The 9,350-nt window shown below is 47.9% G+C and overlaps 1 protein-coding gene across 2 annotated transcripts; it reads right to left on the bottom strand.

The window, feature by feature from the left end:
* Positions 1–1,194: 1,194 nt before the first annotated feature.
* On the bottom strand, positions 1,195–8,658 carry LOC134284186 (uncharacterized). Of its 2 annotated transcripts, none has more exons than XR_009995681.1 (2): positions 1,568–8,658; positions 1,195–1,509 (listed from the first exon to the last, which is right to left on the bottom strand). XR_009995681.1 is itself a non-coding variant. In XM_062842674.1 (2 exons), the coding sequence occupies exon 2, from the start codon at positions 7,995–7,997 to the stop codon at positions 1,725–1,727; it is 6,273 nt and encodes a 2,090-aa protein (XP_062698658.1). In that variant the 5' UTR covers positions 7,998–8,364; positions 8,423–8,658; the 3' UTR covers positions 1,195–1,724. The 2 variants fall into 2 exon arrangements, 1 of the variants encoding a protein (XP_062698658.1); XM_062842674.1 differs by having other exon boundaries at positions 1,195–8,364; positions 8,423–8,658.
* Between the last annotated feature and the right edge of the window lie 692 nt (positions 8,659–9,350).

Raw genomic sequence — 9,350 nt, 5'->3', positions numbered from 1 at the left:
CCGCAAAGATATCCACAAAGCCACCTGGAGATCACCCGACCACCGAACAGAAAACCAAATCGACCACGTTCTAATCGACGGTAAATTCTTCTCAGATATAACCAACGTCCGCACATACCGCAGTGCGAATATAGATTCGGATCACTTCTTAGTCGCTGTATGCATGCGCTCAAAACTTTCGACAGTTATCACCACGCGTCGAAGTCGAACGCCGCGGCTCAACATCGAGCAACTTCGTAACGTAGAAGTGGCTCAAGACTACGCGCAGCAGTTAGCAGTGGCCCTACCAACGGAAGAGCAGCTTGGCGCAGCTACACTTGAAGATGGCTGGAGGGACATCCGATCCGCCATAGGTAGTACCTCGGCTACAGCACTAGGCTTCGCGACTCCGAATCACAGAAACGACTGGTACGACGGCGAATGTGAACAGTTGAAAAACGAGAAGAATGCAGCATGGGCGAGAATGCTGCAACACCGTACGAGAGCGAATGAGGCACGTTACAAACAGGCGCGGAACAGGCAGAACTCAGTCTTCCGGATGAAGAAGCGCCAGCAGGAAGAACGAGATCGCGAAGCGATGGAAGAGCTGTACCGCGCTAAAGACACACGAAAGTTCTACGAGAAGCTGAACCGCTCGCGCAGAGGCTTTGTGCCACAAGCCGACATGTGCCGAGATAATCACGGGAATATTCTCACGAGCGAGCGTGAGGTGGTCGAGAGGTGGCGGCAGCATTACGATGAGCAAGTACCGAAGGTGGCGTGGTAACAGATCGAGGAGTATGTGCACAGGACGAAAGACTTCCGGCCCCTGACCTTCAAGAGATTGAGGAGGAGGTTGGCCGGTTGAAAAACAACAAAGCCGCTGGAGCAGATCAACTACCAAGCGAGCTTCTAAAATACGGTGGAGAAGCACTGGTGAGAGCACTACACTGGGTCATTACCAAGATTTGGGAAGAGGAAGTATTACCGGAGGAATGGATGGAAGGTATCGTGTGTCCCATCTACAAAAAGGGCGACAAGTTGGATTGCGGAAACTACCGCGCGATCACACTACTGAGCGCTGCCTACAAGATACTCTCTCAAATTTTATGCCGCCATCTATCACCGATTGCAAGAGAGTTCGTGGGGCAATATCAGGCTGGATTCATGGGTGAACGCGCTACAACGGACCAGATGTTCGCCATCCGCCAGGTGTTACCGCAGTCCAAGGAAAGAAGTCGTCGATTCTTCAGCGAACAGTTTATTGACGAGTTGCTTTTAAGCTAAAACAATAAAGTTCATTTAGCCTAGTACTTATCATGAAATCGGTGTTTTGTGCTTACAATTTCGGCAACTTATAGTGACCAAACTTTCCTTTGGGATTTAAGCGATAAACTACTGCACTGTAATCTAAATTAACAAATAAATTAGATCTAACGAATTCAATTGCGAGGCAAAATAACTTACATTTAACTAGATCGAACCAAGGTTACTTTTGATCTATCAGTTCTTCGACCTCAGTACAAGCAGCTGTAATATTAATAACGTAATAAATTCATTTGCTTATTTCCAATTCAATGGTACTCACAGTGCAGAAATATAGAATATAATAATATCAAATTATAGCTTCTCCACTTTTTGTACAAAATAATTCGCTTCGTCTTATTTCTAGCCTGTTATGACAGTTTATCAAATTCGCTAGTCATATCATTTGACATTCCGCTTCGTTCTTCGATTCCAATTTGTCAGATTGAAGGGTGATCCAGATCGCCACTGTCTGTTGCACCTACTGCCATGCGATCATCCGTGTTGCCAGTGCCAACATCCCCCAACCCGTATAGCTGCCCGGTTCCGCCAGCTTTACCGCTCTCCAGCACGTCCAACACGGCCAGCTTTGCCACTGCTCGACGTAGTATTCCACCTCCAGCAACCTGCACATCCGCCTGTCTTATCCTTCCATCCGCTCCAGGAATTAACTTCACAACCTTGCCTCTTGCCCAGCTATTTCGCTCCTTGTCGTTTACTATGAACACCAATGAACCTTCCACCAACGGTTGGACGTCCTCAAACCATTTGGTTCGGCGTGTAATTGTGGGCAGGTACTCACGAATCCACCTAGTCCAGAAACGGTCGAGCATCAGTTGACATTGATCCCAGTTACTTCGCAGTGCAGTTCCTTCGGTTGTAGGATGTTTAAGCGTTTGTTTTATGCCCGATGAGCTTAAGAGCAGGAAGTGGTTGGGAGTAAGAGCTTCCTGCTCTGGCGTTTCCAACGGTATATATGTTAAAGGCCTGCAATTTATCATCGATTCAGCTTCCGTACACACGGTTTGGAACACCTCCTCTGTCGGTTCCCGCAGACGTCGTAGACCTTCCATTGCTGTTTTTATCGAGCGTATCATCCGCTCCCATACTCCGCCCATGTGTGGAGAGGCCGGAGGGATGAAGAACCATCTAGTGTTTGCATCAGTGAAGGTCTCTGCCAGACCTTTATTCACACCCAAGACTTGCATATTCAGTTCTCGATATGTCCCATGAAAATTTGTCCCGTTGTCAGTATATATTTCTGCCGGCGCTCCACGTCGATCAATGAACCTCCGCAACGCTAACTTGCACGACTCCGTTGACAACGACGCGACCACCTCCAGGTGCACTGCCCTCGTTACCAAGCACGTGAACAACGCTACCCAACGTTTTACGGTGCTTCGATGAACTTTGATAAGAAATGGTCCACAGTAATCAATTCCCACTCTGGAGAACGGTCGTTCAAATGCAGCTAACCGAGCTGCTGGTAGAGGAGCCATTCTGGGGTTTTCCGGTACTGCCTTCCGCACCAAACATGACATGCATCGTTTCCCTGCGCCACGTACTAGTACCCGCAGATTGGATACGTGGAACTTTTGTCTAATCTCGTTCACTACCGTCTCACCGAATCCATGTCCAAAACGCCGATGATACCAATCAATCAGGAGCTCAGTCACATAGTGCTTTTTGGGAAGAATGATTGGGTATTTGGCATCGAATGTCGCCAAAGGTGACGCTTCAATTCGACCTTCCATTCTTATAACCCCAAATTCATCTAGGAACGGAGAAAGTTTGCGGATGCTGCTGGACTTCTCCAAGCGTAGTTGCCGCCTCGCAGTTTTCTTTGAGTATTTCGTCAACTCCACCAATTCGTCTGCGTATGCATCAGCCTGAGCTAGTCGCCAAAGAGCTTGTTCTCCTCGTTCAAAATCCGTAGGCTCCAGCAACATGCTTCTTTCCTCCCTTCGACTGCGGCAGCAACAGATGAAATGATATACGTACGCCATGCTCCGTAACAGGCGTTCCCACTTCGAAAACCGAGAGACTTCGATAACTGTAGAGCGTACTATATCCTGATGAACGTATACCGATCGCAGCTCCTCGGCGGTATCTGTTAGTAGTTCCTTCTGCTGAGGCCAGCACTCCTCTGGCAAATACAAAAACGCTGGTCCTTTGAACCATCTACTATCAGGTTCCAGTGCTGGCCCGTTGCCCCATTTTGTGGCCTCGTCGGCCACATTGAGTTTTGTCGGTACCCAGCGCCATTCGGAAACGTCGGTGGTCTCCAAAATCTCTCCTATACGGACTGCTACATATTGCCTATACTTTCGCGTATCCGATCTGATCCACGACAGTAGAGTACTGGCATCGCTGTGATAAACGGTACGCTGAATTGGAAGAGTGTGATTGTTCTTAATGGTCTTAGCCAGTCGACTCCCGATAACTCCGGCCTGCAGTTCCAAACGCGGAATTGATAATGGCTTGAGAGGAGCAACCTTCGCCTTGGAACACACGAACGCACAGCGTGGTTTACCCTGCTCTATGATGCGAAAGTATGCCACGCATGCATAGGCTGACTCACTCGCGTCAACAAACACATGTAGCTCGATGGTTTGCAGATCTTTCACGCTGTAGTTAGGGAAGTAACATCGTGGAACCCGAATGTTCTCGAGAAGCGGCAGCTGGTTCACCCATTGATTCCAGCGGGCAAGAATATCCTGTGGTATCGCTTCGTCCCAGGTTACTCCACTGCGCCAAAGGTCCTGGATTAATATTTTCCCGTGAACGAGAAAGTTGGAGATCAAACCGTGGGGATCGAACAAACTCATCAGCATTCGCAGAATACCTCGTTTAGTAACTGCTCCATTTCCAATCGTCATTCGTTGCAAGTCAGCGGGTAGAATAAGGGCAAACGTGAACGCGTCCTCATCTGGCAGCCAAGTCATACCTAAAACTCTCTCAGTTCTGCTCGATTTGTCTTCGCCAATTATCTTTCCCGTGCTGGCGGGCTCCTCTCCAAGTTTTTGCAAAACCGTGTTCGAATTAGAGCGCCAGTTTCTAAGATCGAACCCCGCTTTGGAGTGTACGGTGCGTACATCACCCGCTATACTGGCCAACTCGTCCTCTGTATCCCGGCTGTCCAAATAATCATCCACGTAATGGTTTTCCACAATCGCAGATGCAGCTTCTGGGTACACGTCTTTCCATTCTGCGGCGTTCAGGTTCTTCACGTGCTGAGCGGAGCATGGAGAACAAGTGGACCCGAAGGTGGCCACATCCATTATGTAGGTTTCCAGCTCTTCCGATGGGTCCGACCGGTATAAAAACCGCTGTGATGAACGATCAACTGGGCGAATCTTTACCTGATGGTACATCTCTTTGATGTCCGCAGTAACGCAAAATTTTCGTTCTCGAAAGCGAAAAAGCACTGAAGGTAAAGACGTAAGCATGTCCGGTCCTTTCAACAGCATCGAATTAAAGGATACTCCATCCACCTTGGCGGCCGCATCCCAAATAATCCGGATTTTTCCGGGTTTTTTAGGGCTAATGACCACTCCTAGCGGCAAATACCATGCCCGCTTTGGATCAGCACATTCAATCTCCTGTTGACTGGCTTTGTGCGCGTATCCTTTTACGAGGTACTCGGCTATTTGCTTGTCCAAGTTGTTCCGTAGTTCAGTCTGCGTCCGCAATCGCCGCTCCAGGCATCGAAATCTTCTTGCAGCCATCATATAACTTGGTGGGAATTCAAACTGATCATAGCGCCAGAGAAGACCAGTTTCGAAATGTCCATCTGAGTCCTTCCTTGTTGTATCTCGAAGAATAGCTTTTGCACGTGCATCTTCAATACCTTCTGGCAAGGGTCCACTTGTTATTCCGAGATTTTCTGCAGCAAAGAACTCTTTGACAAGGTCGTGCAGCTTTTCATCAGTCGTGCATTCACAGATGTGAAACGAATGGTGCATGTTTGACTCCGTCATATTGCCGAAAACTGTCCATCCGAGTCTAGTTTTCGTAGCTACAGGCTCATTGACACGACCTTCTCGGCATTTCAATGGAACGGCCAGTTGCAAGTTGCTAAGGCCGATCAACAATCTCGGCGCAGCATTCTCGTAGCTTCGGATGGGTAATCTTTTCAGATGAGTGAACCTTGTAGCCAGCTTGTTGTAGTTTAACGTTTGGAGGGGCAAGTCTAGCCGACCAACCGTACGAACATTCACCAGAGGAAGGCGCTTGCCGCCATCTGCCCCGGTTATCTCCAAATTAATCTGCCTAGAGTTCGCTTCATCTCTGGTCACGTTCGATGTCCACTTTATGCATAACCCTTTTTTCTCACCATCAACGCCCAGGAGATCGGCAATTTCCTCGTCCATCAGCGTTAAATCAGATCCCTCGTCTAAGAAAGCAAACGTTTCAAATCGTGTTGCCTTCCCGTACAGAATGACAGGGATGATCCGAAAAATAGCATGACTTTTCGGTTGACGATGTACAGCGACTACGGCGACTTCGGAGGATTCAGGATCACCAGGATGTAGAAGCGAATGATGATCAACAACACATCCACTGATATCGCAGGACTTCAGCGTCCTACACGGCCACCTACCATGTGGCACTAGACACTTATGACACAATTGGTGTGTTTTTACCGCATTCCAACGATCAATAAGAGAAAAAGACTTAAACATAAAACATTCTTTAACCCTGTGCCCTAACTTTTCGCAAACGAAGCAAGGTTTAACGGCAACTACATTTTTGTTTCTACTATCGTCACCTTTTGGACCCTTTACCTGCTTATAATTATCCTCTGAGTTGTGGACGTTCATGAATGCCTTCTCCTTTGGTTTCAACTCGCTTCTGATGGGTCTCGTCGCTTCGATTTCGCTGAAGTTTGTAACGTCACTAGCTGCAGAGATAATCGCCGACATGTAAGTGCTGAACGTCTCCAGATCAGCCGCTACCACCCGCTTTTTGTACAGCGCCCAGTCCAGGCGTATATTAGCGGGTAACTTGTCGACTAAGTCGCGCAACAATGAAGGATTTGTCAGGTGAACTTGTTGGTTGGCTGCTTTCAAATGTCCTACTAGGTTTTGAACAACGACACCAAAATTAATTAGCGTCTCGAGTTTGTCAGCCCTCGGCGCAGGAGTGTTTCGTACTCTAGTCAGAAGTGACTGAATGATTCGTTCCGGGTTACCGAATAGTGTCTCTAATGTGGTCAGGACTTGGGGGACCGAAGATGGAAGGAGCAAATTGCTTCGAACTACATCCAATGCAGTACCGCGCAAACACTTTTGGAGACGCATCAAATTCTCAGCGTCGGTGTAACCGCACATCGTCGTCGAGTTACGGTAACTACTGATAAAAATAGGCCAGTCCTCCGGGTGTCCCGTAAAGACGGGAAGTTCTCTCGGTACCACCTGTCTCGCTGCCATTTGCTGCTGGTACTGGCCTATGAACGTTTCAGGCACTCCGTAGTAGGCCGAACACGGCTGCTGTGGCCGTGAATGGCCAGCAGGCGAATGATGCGGCTGCCACGCTGGCATGTGCAATGCTTGACCTCCGTGCAACGGACGAAATGGTTGTTGATGTAGTGCATTGGGGGCATGCACTGGGTTCCCGCTGAGTGATACTGGTGCTCGCACTGAACTTGATTCCGGTACTGGTAGTTGGGTCGGTTCCGGAGGAATAATCGAAAAAACATCAGGTGCAGACGGCAAAGGTATGTGCGTGTCCGAGGCCGGTACATGGTGTACCGTTGATCTTGGCGTGGGGAATTGGGACCCTACCGAGGTGATAGGCAACGCCAGCGGTATTTTCCCCAAAGACGAAGATGATTGGAGTCCTGTGTCGGTTGTATTTTGTACGAAAGACACTGTATGAGTCGGACCACTTGTTGGTGGCAGCGTTTGGGTAGCCGCTGATGCCGGTATCAATGCCGAGCCATTCTCTTCAATCTTCTGCAGCAAATTCGTTCCACCATTTCGGTACATCTGTCCAAAGAATACTCCATCTCGTTTTGAAAGGGTTTCTTGTGGCGGATGCAAGAGATTCAGGTTTCGATTCTGTCTTATTTCTGCGATATTCTGTCCCGCCTCGGAACTATCAATGGCCTTAGCTCCAACCGAAGTGCGTGGAGTTCCATGCAGCATATTGTTTTGATTGCCAGTCGCCGGCGGATGTGGCAGACTAATAATCGAATCTCCTAGCGCCGTTCCTGTCGCAGAGATTTCCATCCATTCTTTGACTCTATCAAGACTTTTCTGGCGACTGCCTCGGCTTCTCACGCTACTGGCACCATCCTCCAAGGTCTCCGACATCAGTAAAGCATATTTTTCATCGATGTACTTCTGGGTCAAACTCTCTTTCTCCCTTTGTATACGCTCTTCTCGCAGCCGCTCCTGTTCCTGCCGCTCAATCATATGCTTTTCTTTAGCCTGCTGCATTTCGTCCAACCGCATCAGTTCCAATCGCATTCGAGCCGATCGGGTACTGCTGGTCGAGATAATCGATTTCGCCGGCCCATCCGTGGACAACACGCACGCTACGCACGACCAACTGCCATCTCCGGTTTGCCCAACTCCAGCTCCACAAGCATCGTGGTACCAACGACGACATTGTTGACATACGATCTTTGATCCGTCGTCGAAGCTGGGCTTATTGCAGCCCCCACAGTTTTGCTGAGTGTTTACGAGCTTCCCTGATGCTGTTGCCATTGCTTGCCGTACGCCTTCCAATGGTTTATTCAGCGAAATTCTTAAAAGATTGTTACCGCAGTCCAAGGAAAGAAGTCGTCGATTCTTCAGCGAACAGTTTATTGACGAGTTGCTTTTAAGCTAAAACAATAAAGTTCATTTAGCCTAGTACTTATCATGAAATCGGTGTTTTGTGCTTACAATTTCGGCAACTTATAGTGATCAAACTTTCCTTTGGGATTTAAGCGATAAACTACTGCACTGTAATCTAAATTAACAAATAAATTAGATCTAACGAATTCAATTGCGAGGCAAAATAACTTACATTCAACTAGATCGAACCAAGGTTACTTTTGATCTATCAGTTCTTCGACCTCAGTACAAGCAGCTGTAATATTAATAACGTAATAAATTCATTTGCTTATTTCCAATTCAATGGTACTCACAGTGCAGAAATATAGAATATAATAATATCAAATTATAGCTTCTCCACTTTTTGTACAAAATAATTCGCTTCGTCTTATTTCTAGCCTGTTATGACAGTTTATCAAATTCGCTAGTCATATCATTTGACATTCCGCTTCGTTCTTCGATTCCAATTTGTCAGATTGAAGGGTGATCCAGATCGCCACTGTCTGTTGCACCTACTGCCATGCGATCATCCGTGTTGCCAGTGCCAACACCAGGTGTTGCAGAAATGCCGCGAATACAACGTGCCCACACATCACTTGTTCATCGATTTCAAATCGGCGTATGATACAATCGATCGAGAACAGCTATGGCAGATTATGCACGAATACGGATTCCCGGATAAACTGATACGGTTGATCAAGGCGACGATGGATCGAGTGATGTGCGTAGTTCGAGTATCAGGGACACTCTCGAGTCCCTTCGAATCTCGCAGAGGGTTACGGCAAGGTGATGGTCTTTCGTGCTTGCTGTTCAACATTGCTTTGGAGGGTGTAATAAGAAGAGCGGGGATAAACACGAGTGGGACGATTTTCACGAAGTCCGTTCAGCTGCTTGGTTTCGCCGATGATATTGATATTATTGCTCGTAAATTTGAGACGATGGCGGAAACGTACATCCGACTAAAGAGGGAAGCCAGGCGAATCGGATTAGTCATTAATGTGTCGAAGACAAAGTACATGATGGCAAAGGGCTCCAGGGAGGAATCACCGCGCCCGCCACCCCGAATTCATATCGACGGTGATGAAATCGAGGCGGTTGAAGAATTCGTGTACTTGGGCTCACTGGTGACCGACGACAACGACACCAGCAGAGAAATTCAGAGGCGCATTGTGGCAGGAAATCGTGCCTACTTTGGACTCCGCAGAACTCTACGATCGAATAAAGTTCGCCGTAACACGAAGT

This window comes from Aedes albopictus, chromosome 3 (genome assembly GCF_035046485.1).
Source record: "Aedes albopictus strain Foshan chromosome 3, AalbF5, whole genome shotgun sequence".
NCBI classification, from domain to species: Eukaryota; Metazoa; Arthropoda; class Insecta; order Diptera; family Culicidae; genus Aedes; species Aedes albopictus.
This window is presented reverse-complemented; position numbering and strand designations above follow the sequence as displayed.